The sequence below is a fragment of the Ciconia boyciana genome, chromosome 5 (assembly GCF_034638445.1).
Source record: "Ciconia boyciana chromosome 5, ASM3463844v1, whole genome shotgun sequence".
Classification (NCBI taxonomy): Eukaryota; Metazoa; Chordata; class Aves; order Ciconiiformes; family Ciconiidae; genus Ciconia; species Ciconia boyciana.
This window is the reverse complement of record NC_132938.1, coordinates 82,877,702-82,898,325: the sequence shown is the minus strand read 5'-3', so window position 1 is coordinate 82,898,325 and position 20,624 is coordinate 82,877,702. Positions and strand designations below refer to the sequence as shown.

Sequence of the window (20,624 nt, the reverse complement as noted above, 5' to 3'; positions counted from 1 at the left end):
TAAGGGGAAATCTACCCAGCAGCTGTCTTGTCCACGTCTGAGCCGTGTACACCTTTCTGACACGCAGCCAGGGAGCTGAGGCTCTCCAGCGGTTTTGCGACCATTTTTTGAGGGTTACAGCAAACCCGAAGTACCTGTACTGTAGTATGCATGTGACGGGGTGCTAGAGGCAGCTTTCGTACGTATACCTGATATTACAGTATCGAATGTCATAATTACTCAAGCAAACCCGTCTCCTTAGAAAGTTTTCACGTTCCATCACGAGCTCACATCTTCCCTACTTATTATTGCTGCTCAAGGCATGGGTATTTATTTAACGATTTATTTAAGATCTATTTGTGCTTTTCTACGTCTTTGTAGAGCGTACCACTGATCACGAAAAGCAGTCTACTCAACCAGAGGACTTGCATTCTCTTCAGCCAGATTTTGAAAGACAGCTGTTACTGAAAAGGTTTCATCCATACCTACCCAGGGAAGTGCAAACCGCCCCATCACCCTCAGAGGAAAAAAGGATTCAAACGTTCTAAAAAGGTAAGTTAAAAATTAAGCCAAAAGCAGTCTTACCTGAATCAGGCAATGAGTTGAGATCCGCACACAGCACCAGAGGGATAGAGTTAGGATCTGCTGTTGGGCTACCGGGCCTGCTTGAGGCTTTCTCGAGGATATTTTTCAGTTCCGAGACAAACATCATAGTCTGAATAAGTTTCACATCTGAGTATTCGGGGTCCCAGTGCATGTGGGCATTGGCCACAATAAGCAGCTGTTTGTCCACATGAAGCGATTTCATGCCTAGATAACCAAATACGTTTTTATCAGTGAAAGGCTGATCGTGTGAATGCAGCAGATTCCCCCGGCTAACATTCAGGGTCTAGCTACTAAGGACTCCACGTCAGACACACCAATAGATGGATGTACTTTCGTTGCTGGAAAAAAGGCATTATCTGAACCACTACTCCTTTCTAAATTAGCAGCATTTACATAATATTACGTGACTAAATCTCTCCAATATAGGAAAGAAATAGCCAGCATAATCTGATACCGTTACAATTGCATTCCTTCTCTACTGCTCAAGTGGTCATCACTTGACCATGCACCGGTGTTCAACATTTAAGGCACGACGGAGTTTTCTGACTCTTAGCTGCCACGGTACGGCAAATTGTTCCCTTGGGAAAAAACTCAAACCTGCTTCAATGAATGCAGGATGAACCTGGCTGCTGCAAAACGCTGTAGCTGTGTTTACTATTTATCTGAGAAGCAGTACTCTGAAAGATGGGGCAGAAAGTCACAGGCAGCTCCTTCCAGTCCTGCAATTCAGACATTCTGCTCCTTTGAAGGGTACACTGGAAACAAGCGATCAAAAAACCAGACACGCAGACAGAGCAGGGTGGCAATTTTAAGTATGTTGAAATTGTCTACTGCATCTGATCAAACTTAATGAAAATGTGACAGTCAGTCAATCAAGTGGCATGAAAAGATACCTGATAATCTCCTTCTTCCACATCAGTACATTAGCACTGTCATACAATCACTGGGGCAGGATGGAAGGATTCAATCAAGGGGAGAAAAAAGAGAGGTGAAAATAGAAGTTGAACGTTACCAACCACTATTGGTAAGAGCATATGCGTGTAAACACACTGACCTTGGAAAAGCTTAATTCTTCAAGTAGAATTTAACAGAATAAGTAAGCAGGGACAAAAGCTTGAAAGGAGAAGAGTTGCGAGTGCAACCGGACCATGAAATCATGTCATCTATGTCCTGTCTTAGCCACCGATGGGCTACCACTTCTCAAATTAGCCCAGTGAACAGCGTTTACTCATCTGCAAGTATTTGGTTACCACCACCAATGGCGATAATATTCTAGAGAGCCATATTACCTAAAGAATAACTCAGGCCTTTATGTGGAACTGAATATCAATGAGAGAACCACGGTCATACTCACTTGCTCCAAATAATTCTTTGTGCACCTCCAACACCACGGCAACTCCGATGTTGTCCTTTGTCATCACTCTATTTAACATAGCTTCTGAACCTTCAGAGTTAGCCATTGCCACCTGGTTGAACTCCACTGTATGCTTCTGCACCAGCGTAAATCTGATTAAACAAAGAGAATCACGTGTGAACACGTGTGACGTACAGCTCCGTGAAAAGACATGGTTTCTATCTGCGCTCCAGTCTACCACGTCCAAGGAGAGCGCCTGCGGGACCGGGTAAGCCACATTTCTTTTGTCCTCTCGTTTTATAAAACCAAAAACAGTTTTAAGAAATATTCCCCCAGTCAGGATAGAGCTCTCGGTCTGGCAAGTGAGATACTCCCAGGGGAGACGAGATACCTGGGGCTGAGGAAGTGTTTACTTGTTTCAGCGTAGCACTCTGAGAGGACTATTCAGAGCAACGCTCAGCAGTTATCCCACCTCCTCAGGGGTGTTCAAGGCAAAAAATTAAGATGAGATGGTAATTAAAGGCTTGCCTTTTACTTTGGGCAAATGCATTATTAAAAACCAGCTTCTTTCAAACCACTAGCTACCACCATTAGTTTTGTGAAATTGGTTTCTCATTCTTTTTCAGCCTGAGGATGCCTGAAAACACCTTGCTTCAGGAGAAACTGAAGGCTACCTATTGAAAGAGGGTTTTTTGGGGTTTGTTCTCTCAGAAATTAAAAAAAAAAGTATTAATAGCAAAAAAACAAGAGGATTTTTTCTGTTTTTTCAACTGAGAGCGCCAGAGCATAATAACCAGTTCTGTATATATCCTTGTTAGTATCAAGGTTTGAAGGTTTGAGAAACATCAGTTGTTTGTTTTCACAGACTTCCTCTATTCAAAACCAGTGGAGTTGTTTTTATACATGATCTGAAAGGCGTATTTTTGTTTCTGGAAGCAATGAAAACTCTGAAAGGGAGCTAAAGCTTTGCGAAACTTCCATTCTAATTACTGAAAACTGTTCTGAGGGAATATTCGGAGGGATACTCGGTGTGGTACAACCCGTGAGCAGTTTACACAAACGAGAAGCCTGAATGCCAGCACCTCTCCTCCCTTCCCAATAGTTTGATGCTTTTAGTGTAGCAGAACTTTTTGGATCAGGTATTCAATAAGGTAATGTTTTGATTCATAAAAGCAGAGAATAGACTGCGATCCTTTGGCAGTAATACCTCTTTTAATACCTGAAGATTTAATACCTGAAGCGCAGCTTATAGATCTTTAAAGATTAATCTTAGAGGGGTGAAACTTCTGTCAAGCAAGGCAAAAGTCTGTAGAGAAGGTGAGGTATTTATTAGATCTGCCAAAAAATGCACAAATGAAGCATATACGTTTTTACTCATACTAGCTCTCCTGCAACTTCCATGCTTCTGAAGAGATATCTTTGTTCATAGTCTGAAAGGAATGGAAGGACTCTGTTGCAAATAGAGCAGCAAAAGGGAAGGGAGGATCATTCTTTGTAGTGAACTTTATCTGTTGTTTTATAGCACAGTACTTTGGTTAGCATGCACCCTGAGAGAGGAAAGCTTTCAGACCTAAATCAAGCGGGCCGTAATGTATTTTTAAAAAGCTGCTTCTGCCCCTTACTTTTCAGTTTTGAAGAATATTGCACAGCCATCCACATGCTTTTTCTCCTGCTCAGACATGATTTTGGCACGTGACTTTGGAGAAAAGAATCCATCGTATCCTCGTTCTTTCAAGGCTGGCAGAAAAAGGGTGAAGTATTGCTCTGTTTCCACTTCCTGGAATGGAACACAAATACCTTAGGCTAACAAAGTCAAGTAAACCCTGCCTATCGCTGTACGGCAACTTGGGCCTGCCTTGGCTTGCAGTCAGCAGCTCTCACCAAAGCGAAAAGCTTCTGTTTGCACAAATCACGTCACTTCCTAGATTAATGGCCTGCTGGAAACAGATTTGCATTCCTGGATATCCTGGAATTCCCCCCAAAAGGGAAAGTGACAGGTGTATTTTGAATAGCAATAGATTACACCTGATATTTTTTACATCTGAATGCGGATACCGTCCTGGGTTAAAAATTCTGAGAGGTCGACAGGTATCCAGCAGCAATTAATATTTAGTCTGGAAAGCTCTTTTGCACAAGGGTCTCTCGCTGTTCTGTAACACCACATTTTCTTTGTAGTAACATTTGGTCTCCAAGAGGATTTCAGAGGTTGATCTCTTGAGGTTTTCAGACCAAGGTAACTACTCTCTTCTTGTGCAAGACTTTTGCCTACCAGAACTTGCTTAAAAAATGAAAGATCAATTTAAAGGCAGAAGCGTTCAACTGTTCTAAACATCGGCAATACATTTCTAATAACACAGCAGGATACATGTACCAATGACAACCGTATTTAACTTCGACCGTGAGAGTCTCCTTGTTTGCCAAGGAGAATATTTTTAAGACTTTAACTTCTGTATCAAGCAGGAATGCACTAGGAACAGTGGCATCCCGGGTTATAGCATTCTACATTCTCCCTTTCTGCAGTAAACCCCGTACACCCAGAGGGAGAATATTTAGGATGCTTACCTGAGGGGGGAAAAGACCCAGATCTTCCAATGCAAATTACCTACGAATTTAGCTAATTTTATCATCTCACTTACTTTGTCTCGTTCCATAAAACACAAGCCAATGCGTAAACAAGGAGCTGTGCACACAGTTTGTATTGGTAAGCCCCAGAATTTGTTAGCGAGCAGGCGAATATGGTGTTTTCAAGGGAGCATTTCATTCTAAAGGTGGAAGGTAATGTTTTCTGTTTCTGATGAAAATACAGTTATTTTCCAGTTACCTGAAGACTAATGATATCTGCATCACAGTTGACGATTTCTTCCATGATTCCCTTTTTTCTGTACTCCCAATTGAGCGCCCAAGATGGGCAGTAGCCATAGAGCTGCCGGGTGGCGTATTTATCACACAACACATTGTAACACATGACTGTGAATGAAGCTGGAAGGAAGGAAAGAACGGGAAAGGTTATCAGCCTCTGAGGATTGCAAATGCTGAACTTATTCAAGCCAAAATACTGAATCTTACACGGTCTATTCTGGAGGGCCTACTGAACGCAAGTCAGGGGGCTTATACCACTGAGCGTTTCATGAGCAGGAGTAAAAAAGGCCCTGCTGAGCCTGCAGTTACCATGTAAGGCTAAACTCTTCCTGAAGAAAAATCAGCATTACTACCAAAACGAGACAGCGTCATGTGCGTAACAAAGCAATGCAATCCCATTTTGCAGTCAATTCTTTATTATCTTTGAGGATGGGGGAGACCTAAGAGTCAGCAGCAATTAGGAACAGTCTCTCTCTGGATTTGGGGGTAAGGAGAGGGAAAGTAGCAGCCATTTCAGTGATGGAGTCAAAACCCAGTATTTATTGCATGAGGTGCCTTGATAGAGCAACTTAAGCCTGAAGTGACATGTACAGTTCTAAAGCAAAAGCAAAACCAAGCTGCTAAAGAAGCTGTTGCTATGTCATGATACCACAGCATCAGAGAGAAACGCTGCTTCAGAACGCTTCATGTTTAGGCAGTCCGATTCCAAAACATTTGTACAGTTCTCCTAGCACCTGTACAGCATTTCTAAGTTGTATCAAGCTGTATCTGTGTCTGTCAAGTCTAAGGGGGAGAGAGAGGTCCGGGTGAGGGCAGGGAACGGAAGGAGAAATGAAGTCATAAATTAGCAAGCACCTAATACATTATTTGGTTGCATTTTTTTTTTTTAAAGAGAGAAGTCAGCATGCAGCTCATCAGATCATTCCACTTGAAACACACTTTTTTCACACACACAAACTTCTCAGCTCCATTAGATTTTACACCAATTAAAAAAGATGGGTAAATTCAACATCCTAGCACCGTGCCCCTGGGAAAAGACTGCTCATATTTTCAGGGAAAGAAGTGAGGTTTTATAATGAGGCTACCCCACAGCTGTATTTTTTTATACTCGTAGTCAAGGAAGATTTCCGCTGTTCAGTTGTTCAATTTTATAATAACAACCAATTGGCTTGTTACAGTTTCTACCATGAAATATTCCACGGATCGCTCGCCTAACACTATGCTTTCTAATGACTTCTGAATTCTGTTTCTGCTCAGGAAGTTTGATTTAAAAAATAAAACCAAAGGCCGTAAAGCTCCACTGAGATACTGATTTGTAAGGGAATTGGAAACAGAAATGCAGAACTTAACTGTTGTGGTGGCTTACAGGACTTTTGGCATTTCCTGTTTCTTCCTATTTTTTTTCTGGTTTGTTGTTCTTTAATATTAAAAAAGTGACAGATCATCTTAACTGCAACATTAGCCTGCCTAACACACAACCGAGTTAAGTTTTGAAGACCTGCCATCTTCATGCTTCATGCAAGAAAAAAGTGTAGAGGACTGCCACGTTATTCTTGCCAGTTATTAATCTGACCTTCTGCAATAACAATATTAGCATTTTTCTTCTTTATACAAGCTCACGGATGCTTTTGGAGGGCTACATTCGGGATGCGCAGGGGAAGAAGAGCCCGAAGAAATGCTGCCTCTTGCACTTTACCAAAAGCAACAATAGAGGGCATTAAACTAACTTCAGTACCAGGCACTCCAGGGGTTTGCTTGCAGATAGGGACTTCTCAAAGTCTCACTTCAGTCAGCCTGTGCATGGACACGGCATTGGTATACAGTTATTTTGCAGTTCTTATTATTTCTGAGAAATGAATTTTTAAAAAAAAGCTCTTTTGCTTGGGCATCAGTGGCTGGAAGAGTTATGAAAAAGCCTAACATGGAAAAGAAATGACCGGCATCCCATTCAAATCACAAAAATGGTATTTAAAGCGTAGCTGTATGTTAATTGTTTTAGTACAAATGAACAAAAATTGTTATTTTCCATCTGATCCACGTAAGGCTGAAGACCTCTCTGAAAATAAAGCCAAAGAAAAGGTTTTCAGCGCATCATTGTGTGAACACAGGGAAGAGAACCGCAGATTTACCTGAGGGCAGAATTTGGTCTCGTTCTTTTAAAGTAATCCATGGCCTTGGAGGCAGCTGCTCTGGATGAACTAAAAAAAAATTTTAAACAGTGATTAATTCAGGGTTTATACTTGTAAGTTACAATTTCTAAGTCAAAATGATGACTGAATAATCACGTTCCATACTGTGCTCTGCAACCCCAACTCCCCAAGTCTTTTTACGCTCTGGGGAGGCAAAAATCATTTAAATGGCTAGCTACAGTAAGAGCAAATTTGTTAGTTGTAAGATTCACGACTATTTTTGTCTCTTGCTTTCAAATCTAGAAGCACCACCAAAATACTCCTGCACCTTGAATCTACTGCTGAAGAAGGAGGGGTAAATCCTGTAGTGGTTCAGACATCCTATACTCCCCTTCTCCAAGAACCTCACCCTGTATCCACCATTCCTGCAACGTTTTAACTTAGTAGACATCAAGCGGCAAAACAGAAAGCTCAGTTACAGAACCACGAAGCAGGATTTAAGTCAGGTGCTGGATATTCTTAATCACTTTGGTATTTCCAGATCTAAATCTGACATTCTGCTTGCATTTGGATTATGATTTCTAGTGGAAAGTATCAAAATGGCTTCAGCAAGGAAGACTTTGCACTTTGTTGGTAATTGAAGGGTTTCAAACGGAAGAGTGGGAACAACTGGCTGTAACATGGTAACATGGGAAAAGCTTAGGCATGTCAACCTCTTCCACCGTGGGCAAGTGTGTGGTTGTGTGTATGACTGGAACCACTTGACAAAAACGCGAAAGCAGTTAGAAAATACTCTCCCTTCAGTGGTTCAGATTCTTGTTTTAGCAGTAGATACTGTCAGAAATGCATGCTTGTAAACCACTTTTGTCAATCAGATTTGTAGGGCTGTCACCTGCTAGATTGTCAAGCATGTAGTTCAGTAGCTTTCGAGTTCCGTCTGGATCCTGGTAGAGGCTGAGAATATCTTGTGATAAAGGATTGCCTGCCAACAGCATAAAACAACAACTGTGTGATTAGCTGCCTGACTTTCTTGAGGCTTTCCAACCAAAGAAATTCTCCCATATTGAGAACAGACAAATTGACTCAGAAGATATTTAGGTTGCTTAACTTGGAACTGTGGAATACCACAGTAACAGATGCTATAGAAATAGCTAGCACACATAGACTTTCTTCCTTCGACTCACCTCAGTCAATAACACAGTACGTTAAAGGGTTTATTTACCTATCTACAGGTTTGAAATAGGCTCGTAAGGAAGTTTAATAGCATTAAAAAAGACAAGCATTGTTTTCCAAACTGGCTGGTCATTTTTGCTACAAGCTTAATATCTTAAATAAACTGTAGGAAAATGTTGACGTAATACACAAAGCTTTTGAGCCCAGCCCCCTCAGTAATTCAAGAGTACTCCTAGGAATATTTAACTGTAAAGAACTCACTCACCTTTCAAACCTAGGGTTTGTAGCTGGAAGAGCCGTCCAAGTTCATAAGGCAAAACCCGTAACAGATTGTTATTTAAAAGCAATTCCCTGCAGCAAATGCAAAAACAGTTTTGATGACTATCACTTCAGAGGAAAACTCTTAAAGCGCTATATGCTGCTCATCTTCAAAGATGACACTTTTCACCCTGAACTTTTTTCTATTATGGAAAGATATGCCAATCTTCCCATTTCAAAGCACGACCAAAATACTTTCATTAGGAAAAAAAAAGCCACAAAACCCCCAAAATGTAAAATTAAATCAGGGAGAATTTAAACAGCAAGCAATCACCAAGTCTCAAAGAATGCTTCAGAGCAGAAGACTACATGGCTTATAGACATGTATCTGTAGAGATCAGAAAAGAAGGGTAATGAAGCCAAAAGTAATTATTAGAATTGAAGTGCTGCATGAATCTTGAATTTTTCAGAATTAGTTTAAATACAAGAATGGAAAGCAAAATAAAATTGTCGGTCCCAATCCTAGAATATAGATTTTTGAAAAGTTAACCAGAATGATTTGTCTCACCTGAGAGATACCATGTTTCCTAGTTCTGCTGGTAAACTTCTGAGTTTGTTGGATGACAGATCCAGGTAAACCAGATTATGAAGCTTGGCAATATCAGGTGGAATGCGAGTAAGATTATTGTCATTGAGGTGCAGAGCAGTCAAGTGCGTCAGCGACCAAAGTGACGTACTTAAGCTCCGCACTCTACCTAAAAAAGAAAAGCAAAGAACCACCTCTTCAGTCAGGTTTGCACTCTCAAACCATCAGATACAAACTATGGGGGATGTCAGAATATGGGATTTCCAGTGCGGAAACCCTACCACTTCACTGGAACGCTCAGTGACACTTGTGGAAGATACCTTCATGTATCTTTTCTACGAGCAGACTTTACATAACTACCTAACCCTCTCATTTAAAAGGATAGAGACAGAGGTACAGTTCTAGGGAAGCAGATGTGCTACCCAAAAACTCGTGTCCAATCTGCGTTGGTGTTTTAAATCAACTGGACTGAATGTGAGCCAGGCAAGCTCGAAGGCAATCTGGTAAGTCAGTTACTCCTCCTCCCCCAGCTCAGAAAAACTGTTTTCACAGCAGGATCCCCTATCTGAAAGCGGCTGGTGCGATTCTGGGGCACCAACAACTCTGCCGAACCAAAATTCAAAACCAAATCAACTCACCCGAGATCTCTAATTCAGCCCAGTGCGACTTCTTCCCGTTGGCTACCTCTTCTGCTGACATGATGGTGTAAATTCTGCGAGGATCTGGAGGATCATATTTTTCCTTTGGCATCCCTGTTAGTCTGAAAGACCATCACAACCATTACCGTCTGCCACTCGACAACATTTCTTCATTTCTAGCCTGCCAGGAGATTACCTTCCCCAGTGACACTCTGCAAAAACACATGCCCTGGAGTTTATGTGCAATAAATGCTATGCTGATGTCAGCCCAACTGCCCCCAGCGCATGGAGTTAAGCAGATGCTCAGACCTTTGCAGAATACGGGCCCGTAACAGAAAAGGGCACTTCTTCCTACAAAGTTTGGTTTTCTGCAGTCATCCGCAGTGTTACCTTGTACTGCCCCGATGCAGACTTTCTGGATTTCCTAGTTTATCCCCCAGACTGAAGCGTAACCTACGTCATCGCTGAGTTATTTGCTGTGTGCAGAACCTGCAGACAAGATGACAGCATTTCGCTATTCACGGCGAAAGCAAACGGATTGCTCCCTCCTGTAGTTTTCCCAGGGAAACAACTGAAGGGAAGGCTCTTCTCTTTGCTTTTACAGCAATTATTTTCAACATACGAAGTCCTACTTTTGCAGTCCTCTTATACAAGACTTGAAATTGCAGTCTGAAGGGGAATTAGCTCAATTTTTCCATTCACTATCTAGCTTTTCTGTTTTGTGCTTTTTCGTGCTCAGTATCAGTCAAGACCTTTTTACTGCTAATGGCCTAGGAGACACAAAACGAGCTCAGGTAAAATTCTCATTAGCTGTTCTTATGCATACAGGGCTTCAGCCCAGTCCAATACTTTAATATCAGATGCGCTCATGTCTTAAGGGTGAGCTTGCGCGCACACAAATTCAACTGATCTCATTTTCCAGATTCTTGTCAGAAGACAGCTCCGACGTCCCATTCAAAAAACATACACTTTCCAGATGACACGGGGAGAAGTTTTCCTCTATACCTCCCCAGACTATTGTGCTGAGAAAGACTCGGGGGGGAGAGGGGTTGTTTGGTTTAAAAACATAAGGTTAGCTGAATTTGCTGCTCACTGGTCTTTTTCTCCCCAGACACACAACATACACAAACCTTGATTTTCCACAAATCAAAAACAGCTGGTCTGCAGGATGCATTTTTTCCCTCGTACATACATCTCTACTACAACTGGCTGCAATAGCTCTGAAGCTCTTAACTATAACTCGTTTGGTTTGCTGAACTGACAAGACAGAAAACTATGAAGAATTTCAGGAAACTAGTTCAGGGTTGGTTTTTTTTTCAGCTAGTCCAACTAAACAAAGATCAGACGTCCCCTTTAGGAGCTTAAAGTACTGCAGTTTTTTCCAGCTGATGCAGATAGCCGAAACAGCGTTCCGGCATTGCACAGGAGCAGGAGTTGTCAGGGCTGTCCCCCGGGAAGGGTCTCAGTTACAGGTCTGGTGCTTCCTTCCCTGATGAACACCCAAAGAAATTCCATTCACACTGCATTAACGCTCCCTGTTGCAAGCGCAGGGCAGATGCAAGCCCCACATCTAATTATAGCTGACTTCTATCTACAGGTGAAGTCATACGGCGAGGAAAGCTACAGGGTAAGAGGATTCTGCGCTCACGCCGCTCAGCTGCAGCAATTCAGTTCGAGGCGATGAATGAAACAGATTACTTAAGGACACAGGATTAGACCTGAAATCCTTCGATCCTCGTTTCAGAACCCAAAATCGGGAACGGTACTTCCCGACACAATCAGAGTTATAGGCTATGCTTCGGGAGTGCGAAATCTCCGGTGCTCAGGGTTTGCTGGATTTATCTTCACTGTTAAATACGTGCATGTGCAGAAGCAGGGAGCAGCCCTGGCCCCAAGAACAGATTCCTCACGGCCCCTGCTGAGAGCCACAAGAGCCCTATTTCACCTTTTCTCCTGGGCATCCTTGCCCTTAGACACGTATGAAACTAATCCACATTCCAGCGAGTCTCGACTCGGCTATTCCTGGATTTTGCTAGACCCCTGGAGCCGACCAGAGCCATCCAGCAGAGCCGTGAATCGCTGCCGAGACGGGGGGCCAAGACCGGAGCATTGGGAGAGCTTGCAGTCCCTGGCAGCTGCGGCGAGCACAGTCCCAGTCCCAACGCCTGCGAAAACACGCATCGCAACGCTACCGCACTTTGTATTAAAGCCTAATTACCTCGAGTAGCACCGAGTGTATTATCTAGCATGCTACTCAATACACATTTTACGTGATATACACTCGAATCAAGACCACAGTCCTAGCGTTTCAGACACGGCATAAATGGAGCGAGTCTGTCCATGCCAAAAAGCAGCAAGCTAGTTTTGCAGCAAGTCAAGCTGTCACGTCATTGTCACAGAGTTACCTGCAATGATCCTTTAATAGAAAATGAGATTTCACTACCTGGCAATATTTATTTCATTTGCAAGGCACACTGCAGATTAGAAGGGGGAAACCTAAAAGCTGGGTAGTGAAAATCAAGCAGAATACCAACAAAGATTTAAGCGTTTATGGCAGAAGAGAGTTTTTTGGATCTTTAAGTCTTAATCATCAAACATTTGAACTGACCCAGGATGGGTCTTCATTTTGCTTTTTAACCTGTCGTATCTTAAAGCAATTCATACTTCTACCACATCTGGACCTAGGACATCGCAAACCTTGCCGTCCAATACTTAGCACCAGCATTTGGGTGAGTGCTCTGTGAAACATGCCGTGCTTACCGGGTCTTCGCATTCTTGTTTTCTGCAGCACAATATTATAGTAGTATCAGACCCCAGGCAGATTTAAATTTCAGTTTCTGCATACTGAAACTCCTCCCTGCCCTGCATACTGCTGGCAAAAGCTTTGGCCACGGTTGCTTCCTATGGGCTTCTCAAGGTGCATTTCCAGCTAAAAAAGCAAGCGGAAAATTATTGTATTTCTGCTCGCCATTTCATTGCAAGCCAGACACAGATGGCTAACAGCTCAGGAAGGCTCAGTCCGGCCGGGGGTCCTTGCTGTCACACACACGTTGATTCAAAATCTTGAAGCGGCAGCGGTCTCCTCCAGCTGCTGAGCAGCCTCGCTGGAAACCAGAGCGGGGCTTGCCGTTCCCACTGCCAGACCCAGCAGCTTCACTCCTCACGACGGGGCAGAAGTTGGACAAATATCCCAGGGCCTGGTGATGAAGGCTTTAAAACTGCGGTGGTTAGACCACCTGAGTCACCCCATACTCATCCATACCTGCCTGCAGGCCAAGAGATGACCACTGACCGGGTGACACCATCAAAAGGCTTTAGGATTACAGTTTCCTCCTTGGCAGGGAACCCAATTAAATTATGTTGAAATATCGCTCGTTATGAGAAGTGCTCTGCCAATTTAAAGCAATTTGCGGCAGTCAGAGGCCCTCCAATGAAATGAGCCCTGAACTGCGAGTCAAACGACACGCACATTTTTCAGATATTAGTCACTTTAATATTATTTTGAAATAGTAGTGAGTCAAACGAGCATCAGTGTAATTTCCACAGTTACAGAAAAGGGAAAACAAGCCTAAATCAAATACACTTTTTTTTTTCTTCTGCGTAACAGCAACATTGAGCAAGACTTGAAAGCCACCACATGTATTTTTTTGAAGCAAAAATGAATTCTGCCTGGGTTCCCAACTCCTATCGTTCCCATCTCCCCCTCTGCTTGTCCTGGAACTAAACCAATATCCAAAAATCCCAACCTATTTTTGCTCGGTCTTCAGGGAGCTACACCGAGTTCCCTGAATCAGTTAACCCCAAAATTGGACGCACATTAGCGCAGTCGCAAGGAACAAAGCAGGAAGACCCAGCCAGGGATGTGGGAACTGAAGTAGCACTGATTTAGGTCAGCTTGAGCTGTTGCGGAGTTGCATCTTGCGGGTTCAAGCAAGACCTTTGCTAAAATTCAGCTAACACAGGTGTGATATGAGCAGAGTATGTGCACTCAGTTTCTTTGCTTTTCAAGTGGGACCAAAAAAAAAAAATTCTTGCCAGCTTTTCTTCTAATGAGTTCCCTTGGAAAACTTTTGAAGCTACTAAAACTTGCTCTCCACTACAAATCTAACCATGTCAACTGAAATAGCGTGACCTTGATGTTGTGTAAATTAAAGAAAACCTGGATATGAGAACATCAGTGCATTAGTAAGAACAATATTTAAGCTCTGAACAAACTGTGAAATCTGGGGGTTCCTAACAATGTCATGCTTATGCACTAACTCTTTGGCTACAAGTCCATCCTCAAAAGGCTAGAGATGACTGGCACAGCAGGGTTTCTCAGCTGAAACCCTAAGTATGGTCCCAGGTGAACTTAAGCAGCTCTAGCTCAGCTGTATATAAAAAGGGCGAGGGGGAGGTTACTTGGTTTGGATGTCTGGCAAGCAGTAGGTGTGTGCCTCCCTTTTTTGCACTCTGTTTTTTATATGCTGTTGTATTTGCTGGATTTGGTGTATGGGGGACCCTGACTATCAATTAAAGCCAAAAAAAAGGAATGATGTAACAGTACTGAAGAGTGTCAAAGAAGAAAGTTTTGAGCTATCAGGCTGTACCACAGGCTTTTACTCTGAAGATGCATTTTTTGGGCAACAAACAACAGGAGTTTCTGCATGCTTGGAGTTTCAGACAACCAGGTAATAACAGAAAAGAGCACTGCTCTTCTATACTTAGCTATCTAAGACCTTCTGAAGTTATACAGGTGTGGAGAATATGAGATAGGGAGGATAAAGTTAGCAGTATGAAATATATAAACTGTGATTTTTCTTAGGGAGAAGCTGAAGGCAGCCCTACAAATTGCACCAACACAACAAGAGGAAAAAAAGGACCCTATGCTAGGGATTAGGAAATTTCTTAACTCATAGTGTATTTTTTTTGTATGGGTGGGGGAAATCAACAGCAGCTGCAAATATAGAAAATCTCTGCCATTACAGAGCACATCCAAACACCAAACTACCTACTTCAGAGTTGCTATGAGAGATGAACTGCATCACTATAATTTTTAATAAAGTCAGATCTCTTCTTCTGCAGGCAAATATCCCCGCTCAAGCAGAAGGATTAACGTATGTTCAGTGCAAAAAGAAAGCCTGCTCAAAGCTGTCCATATCATTTGGTATCTATGTTGCAGGAGGACTTTGAAGCCAGATAGGTCAAAGTCCCTTAGAGCTATGTGCTGCTGCAAAATAATGACGGGTCTCTTCCCCAGAGAGGTTAGAAGATGCATTTCTTAAAGTACAGTGACTATAATGTGTTGTTCTGTTTAAGTTCTTTCACACCTCAATGCATAAATGAATTGTCTGTTCCTAACGAGGAAGCAAATTGAAAAGAGCTGCAACTTCATCTCGCTTCAGTCCTATGTTCATGGATGTGTTGGCACAACTCAAAATCCTCGCCTCCAGCAGAGTGACATTCTTTGTGATTTTTTTTTTCAGTCTCTGTATATAGATGAGTCAAACTGCCAAAGCATTTTGAAAACTATCCAGCAGACAGCCCTGAATCATTCCTCCTTCCTCTGAGCAGTAACAGCTTACTGTCCATCCATTTCCATATGGTGATCCCTCCCAGGAATTAAAAATCCTGCTGGCTGACGAGGCCGGAGCGTGTGTGTGCGCATGTATACACACAGGCACATGTTATTTAACGTTGGAAAGTTGGACCACAAGCTGGAAAACAGAGCCATTTTTATCTATGTATTTTGTAAACAGGACTAAATGGTTGCAAAGGGAGGAGAGGGAGGTTCCTTGTCTGTCATAAGTGTGCTCTGTTTTTATACGAGTATATGACAAAAGTCTCCCCACTCCTGCCTCCCAAAGGAGCAGGGGAAGTACAGCCAATACCCACAAATACAAAAATTGACTGAGAGTACTTCGGGGGGGGGATGAAGATCAAGAAAATAAGCTCATTGTTTAAGGCTATGCTAAAGGGATTTAAAGCAAAACTGCTAATACTAGGATATGTATGTATGTGTTAGCTTAAGGTAAACTACTTAGTATATCAGTATATATAGTATTTAGTGTATATATACTGGCAAGAAAATATGCATGGAGAATTTTCATAGTCTTCTGCTTGGATCTGAATTTTCTTCACTGTGCTTTCCTGCAGGAACATGTTCAACCACCTCTGCATACGCTGTCTCTACCAAGAGTTCAACGAGCACCATGAGTCTGACAACAAAGGTACTGTTTCTTTTCAGTTTCTTATTCCAAGTAACCTGACTGGGAATAGAGATTATCAGCAAAACAAATTAAAATGCCTCATCATGGTTTTTTATTAAAAAGAGAAAATAAGCGTTTTGTTACTGTCATTTCCCAATACTGAGATTTCAAACAATCTTTGAGGAAAGTATAATTACAGTACATAAATAGAGACTACTTGGACACAAGTAAGTATCCTACCAGCAGGAGGACAGTTAAACAGTAAGTGGAAATAAACTGCAAGGCAAAAGATGAAACTTGAAGTGAATATTAAATCTAAGGAATTACAACTACAATTTCAAGCTTAGCGCCATGAAGCTAGCAACAAATGATGAAGTCCACAAGTACAACTGAAAAATATTTCCTTTCATAAATCTGTAAAAAGATGTATTTTTTTTCATATCATTCATCCAAGAAATTTGTTTCTCATGAGAAGACACACTGACTGTGCTGTGCAGAGGGCTCCTCTACATGAACTCAGTAGGACTATTGATCTCTACTCACTAGCGATAGCTTTTTTAGCAGGAAGAGTCCAAAAACACAGTTAGGAGAACTGTGGAAACCTAGAGCATTAAAGGTCATTTCCTCCTATCTCCTTTGAAGTCTGTAGCAACAGTAACTCTGCCTCTATAGTAACTTGTATGTAGACAGGGCCTCAGCCCAGTTTGCTTGTTTGAAATCATCTGGGCTCCAAGTGGGAAACACAGGACCTTACTTCTGTAATGCTGTTAGCAAATGACATCAGCGTGTACTCTTCTCATCTGCTAATGCATTTTAAAATACAGCAAGGTAATATGGGGGTTTTCATGAACTGCATCAGTCATGCATCTAAAACCAAACTTGCTTTAGTGAGACATCTTTGTTACTCTTAGGTTCAGTACTTAAATTCCTTAACTTGAAACTTTTAGGGAGTCTTCACACGTATTGCAAGCTGAACATTTCAATAAAATGGCCACCTCTGCTACATGATCAAGATAAATATTAGACCTAGAAAACAGTTCAACAAAATAAGCTTCAGAAGTAATTTTCATAGTTCTTCCTTGTACCGATCACAAGGCAGAGCTCCTTCAAGCTTTATATTGCAGCAGATGTAGGCAAAATAAGCAGAAGTGGAAAGACCTAAATAGTGGGATCTCTGTACTGATGCTGAGAGGATGAAAAGCTGTTCCTCTAAGCTATAACTGGTCAGGAGGCATGTTTGTGCTGAGAAGCAGAAGGGAACAGACTCTTACTACAGTGCTGCCCCTGCCTGGCAATTTTATCTTTGCCATAGTCAAGGGAAACTCACAGCCATCCACCAGGTTTGGGACAAGGTTGTTCCAAGGCAGGAGGCATCTTCATGGAATAACTTTAGGGCCAGGAAGAGAGCACTACTGCTTGATAAACTTGGTTGACAATTTGGAAAGTGTTGCGGTCCTTAGCAGAGTGGTGGCAACCCTGTGAGAACCTGCCTACAGGATTTTGGACTTGTACTCACCCATTCCAGCTAGTGAACCCAGAAGCGTGGTGAAAAGGACAGGTCAACAAGCACAGCAACATTAGGATGGAATTTGTCCGAACCTTGCTCTAGTTTTTATTCCATGTGGTACTTAGATTAGGCTCAGCAAGAGGAGGCTATTCCAGTTTCGCATGTTCAGTTTCACAGAAAATCCTCTCTTTGCTCATTAAGCGAGTTTTTCATCGTGCGAGAGGTGCAGCAGTTCACAGGGATCCACTAGAGGCTGCCGTACAAAGGGACTGTTTTCGGGGGCTGAAAACACTCACTGTTACCTGAACTACACAGCTTGCTTTCTTTACAGCAAGGAATTGCCTGTGCCCAGCACACTGGTTAGGGTACCGGCTCAGCTCACGCAGAGCTTCTCACGTGCTGTCGAGCCCCTGTTAAGGCAAGCAAAACAAGATGTACAATGGGCTGCAGTGATGTTTAGCAACCCCATCCTGCAAGGCTTCTCGCCTCCTCTGCCTGTCTTGACATACGGCACAAGCCCGAACGCAGGGGAATTCAGGTTGTGGGTGGGAACAGTGAAACGCGAGGGGTAACCAAGAACCTGCAGCTGAAAGAAAATTCAGTGGCAGTGGGATCCCAGGGGGCTTCACGTTAGCCCTTCAACAAAGACCGTAAAAGCCCAGAGAAGCATAGAAAACTCGTAGAAGCAAACACAGGAAAAAAAAAAGCAGCAAAAGCCAAGGGGAGGAGTGGGAAGGGAGGGAACAAGCTGTATTAGATTAATTCTAGAGCCAACTGGCACTCAGTTGATGGAAATGCTAATTGTCCTACTTACACACACCCACTAGTTATTTCCCCCGTACTCAGATCTCCTCTAAATCAAGTGTAGAGTCTTTCCTTAAATCACAGGTAACAGAAGAATATCCAGGTTTCCACCCTTCCGTTTCCTCTGTCACACCCCCACTTATAAGAACAGCTGAACTATTTACTGCATGGAAATACTATGCAGCATTACGTACTTATTTTTAATTTCTGTACTTAGTTAACATTTCAGTCCTTACTCCAAAAGAACAGTTTCTGCTCTGTTTGAAATAGTCTGTTACCTCTTGTTGTGTATATGACAATGCTTGAACGTCTTCAAGTCATACAGTAATACCTGCCTCGGTCTGCAGATGCCTCTTATACTTTCTGCTTTCAAAGGAGCTCTTAGGGGCTAGTTTACATGCAAGCACAGGGTAGGTAGCTCCTCAAAAGCAAAGCTCTGCTTAACAGAAATGCATACAAGGGGTCTATTATAGGGCACGAAGAGTTTCAACAGACAGCCTGTCAATAAATCTGATCGGAAGCCCCCAAAGGGACGGTTTAAATAGTACACTTATTTACACAAGTATCCCACGCTAGTTCAAAGAAATGACCCATTTGCAATGCCGCCCCATCCCCTGGAGAGCGCTGGTCTTTTAATGAGATACAGGACAGAGTGGCTTAAAGGATTAAGAACTGAAGTCACTGGGAGTTTGGGGAAGGAAGCAGCCAGTGCCGGATGAGTAGCAAGCATCAAGATAAAATGCTGTCGTGGGCTGTGGGCACAGAAGAAAAGCAGCCATGCACAGCTGCAACTTAAAGCAGGAGGTTTTTTCTAGCGCTGGTTTGACAGCGATAGGACCAAGGAGACAGAAAACTTTCAACACAAAGAACTGAGTAAGCCTGAAGTGTTGTGGTGTGTGAGCATCCCTCCGAGGCTCTAGGGAAAGAGCTGTTTTATTTGCAAGCCTAATCCAACACCTAAGCTCATTCAGTCACTCGCTCAGAAATTATAAAGACCCTGTTCAGGTTGGCCCGAGCTAACACCTTGTCTCATTCAACTCCTCAGGATCAATAACTGGAGAGAAGTCAGCTATCGACCTGTTTTTGGAGCAAAACTACACCAGAATTATTAATTCACGCACACCAGCGCAGCAACTTGGAAGCAGTCTTCTCAATGAACGTTTCTTCCTTTCTTTAAAATAGAATTTGAATTATCAATAACCTTTCATCCTTCAAAGAAAAGTTCGTGCTAGGAGAAAAGAACAAATGAGATAATTTCCGCGGCTACGACGTTATCTTACCCTTTAAGTGGTAGGCTGCCAACACTTAAACAAAATAAGCAAAGCCCAGCAGCACTTCAGCTACTCTCCCTATATGATGGAAAGATAATGGCCAGCTTATCGGTCACAATCTGTTCTTTGCAGCAATAATTAACAATAGGGAAACCTGCCACCATAAAACTTACTTCAGATAGCTTTAAAGTTACAAGGCCTGCCCTGTTCAACTACAGGTAGATTTGGATGAGTCAAAGCTCAAGATTTTAAAAGAAAGGAGGGGGGAAAAAAAAAGCCAGAGGAAAAAGCACACACCAGTAGTGGAAACGGTTTTGCAATTGCTGGCACAATAAATCAGGCTTTTCATATTACAGCCCAGTTTGAACAGGCCACAGGATGCTGTGCTAGTGCTCAAAGTAGCTAGGCTTGTATGCTCAGACGAGGAGGAGAAAGAAAAAGGATCCCTTTAAAATAAAGCAGTTTGTAGGCATAAACCCCTTTCTCAGTAGGGTTTATTTAAACGTACTTTACTTCTTTAAGCAAAGAAGTAAAAAAGCTTGCCTGATAGCCTGAGAAAAGCGTATTATTTGGATATTGAAAGATAGTTAGTTCAGCTGCTCCTGTATCTGATTATCCAAATCTTTCATGTGTGCATTTACACCATACTTAAACTTCCAAATCCTAGATTTAGTTTTAAAATCAATGTTGATGAGTAACATATACTCTTCTAGCTATGTTCCAGCAAGGTGGAAAATGAGAAACTACAGCAACAATAGCCCAAGACAATCTCTGCGGGGACCAGGAAATTCACCTCTAACAGGAAAGTGAGATGTGGATATCTGGAGGTTAAACTACGAGCATCTATGAAACCTGACTGCAACAAGACACACAAGAGCTGTGATCTCCAGCGAGTCAAGATACTACCCAGTGCAGGAGGTATCCTGCTCTCTAAACCAAAATTAGCAGAAGGCGAATTCTGTCACCCAGAATGATCACTCTAATATTTAGTTTATTAGAGGGAAGTAAGCCATATGGGAACAAACCCTGAGGTATATGTTAGCTGGCAGGGGGCACGACTGAGAGCTGACATGAATTGCGCTTGTTCCTCTGCCAGAAGATAGGTTGAACTTGGGTGGATTCCTCTGTTCAGCCACTTGAAGGGATTTCACCTAAAGTGTGGGCATTACCTAACCAAGGAATACCTTTGGCAATTTTGCTGAAGTTTTTCAAACGGGTCAGTTGTCTGTTATTTCTTAATATGCTAGCATGTGAGAAGTTAATTCAAGAGTT

At 42.4% G+C, this 20,624-nt stretch overlaps 1 protein-coding gene and 1 long non-coding RNA gene across 5 annotated transcripts in view; one reads left to right on the top strand and one right to left on the bottom strand.

Annotated features, from left to right (window-relative positions):
* The window catches only part of CNOT6L (CCR4-NOT transcription complex subunit 6 like), a 31,545-nt gene that overhangs the window by 1,221 nt on the left and 9,700 nt on the right, over positions 1–20,624 (bottom strand). For 2 of the 4 annotated variants that reach the window (XM_072861100.1, XM_072861101.1), the window contains 9 exons: positions 9,583–9,704; positions 8,927–9,113; positions 8,366–8,451; positions 7,820–7,909; positions 6,928–6,996; positions 4,761–4,918; positions 3,562–3,716; positions 1,940–2,091; positions 565–789 (listed from right to left, as the gene is read on the bottom strand). In XM_072861100.1, the coding sequence (XP_072717201.1) occupies positions 565–789; positions 1,940–2,091; positions 3,562–3,716; positions 4,761–4,918; positions 6,928–6,996; positions 7,820–7,909; positions 8,366–8,451; positions 8,927–9,113; positions 9,583–9,694 (1,234 nt within the window). In that variant the 5' untranslated portion in view covers positions 9,695–9,704. Of the gene's footprint in view, positions 1–564; positions 790–1,939; positions 2,092–3,561; positions 3,717–4,760; positions 4,919–6,927; positions 6,997–7,819; positions 7,910–8,365; positions 8,452–8,926; positions 9,114–9,582; positions 9,705–9,972; positions 9,992–12,342; positions 12,362–20,624 lie in introns of those variants that run through there. The other 2 variants (XM_072861102.1, XM_072861103.1) reach the window with 2 other exon arrangements.
* LOC140651548 (uncharacterized) lies at positions 14,174–20,556 on the top strand. Its single transcript, XR_012042432.1, has 4 exons — positions 14,174–14,252; positions 15,718–15,791; positions 19,127–19,371; positions 20,066–20,556. It is a non-coding gene; the product is annotated as an uncharacterized lncRNA (long non-coding RNA).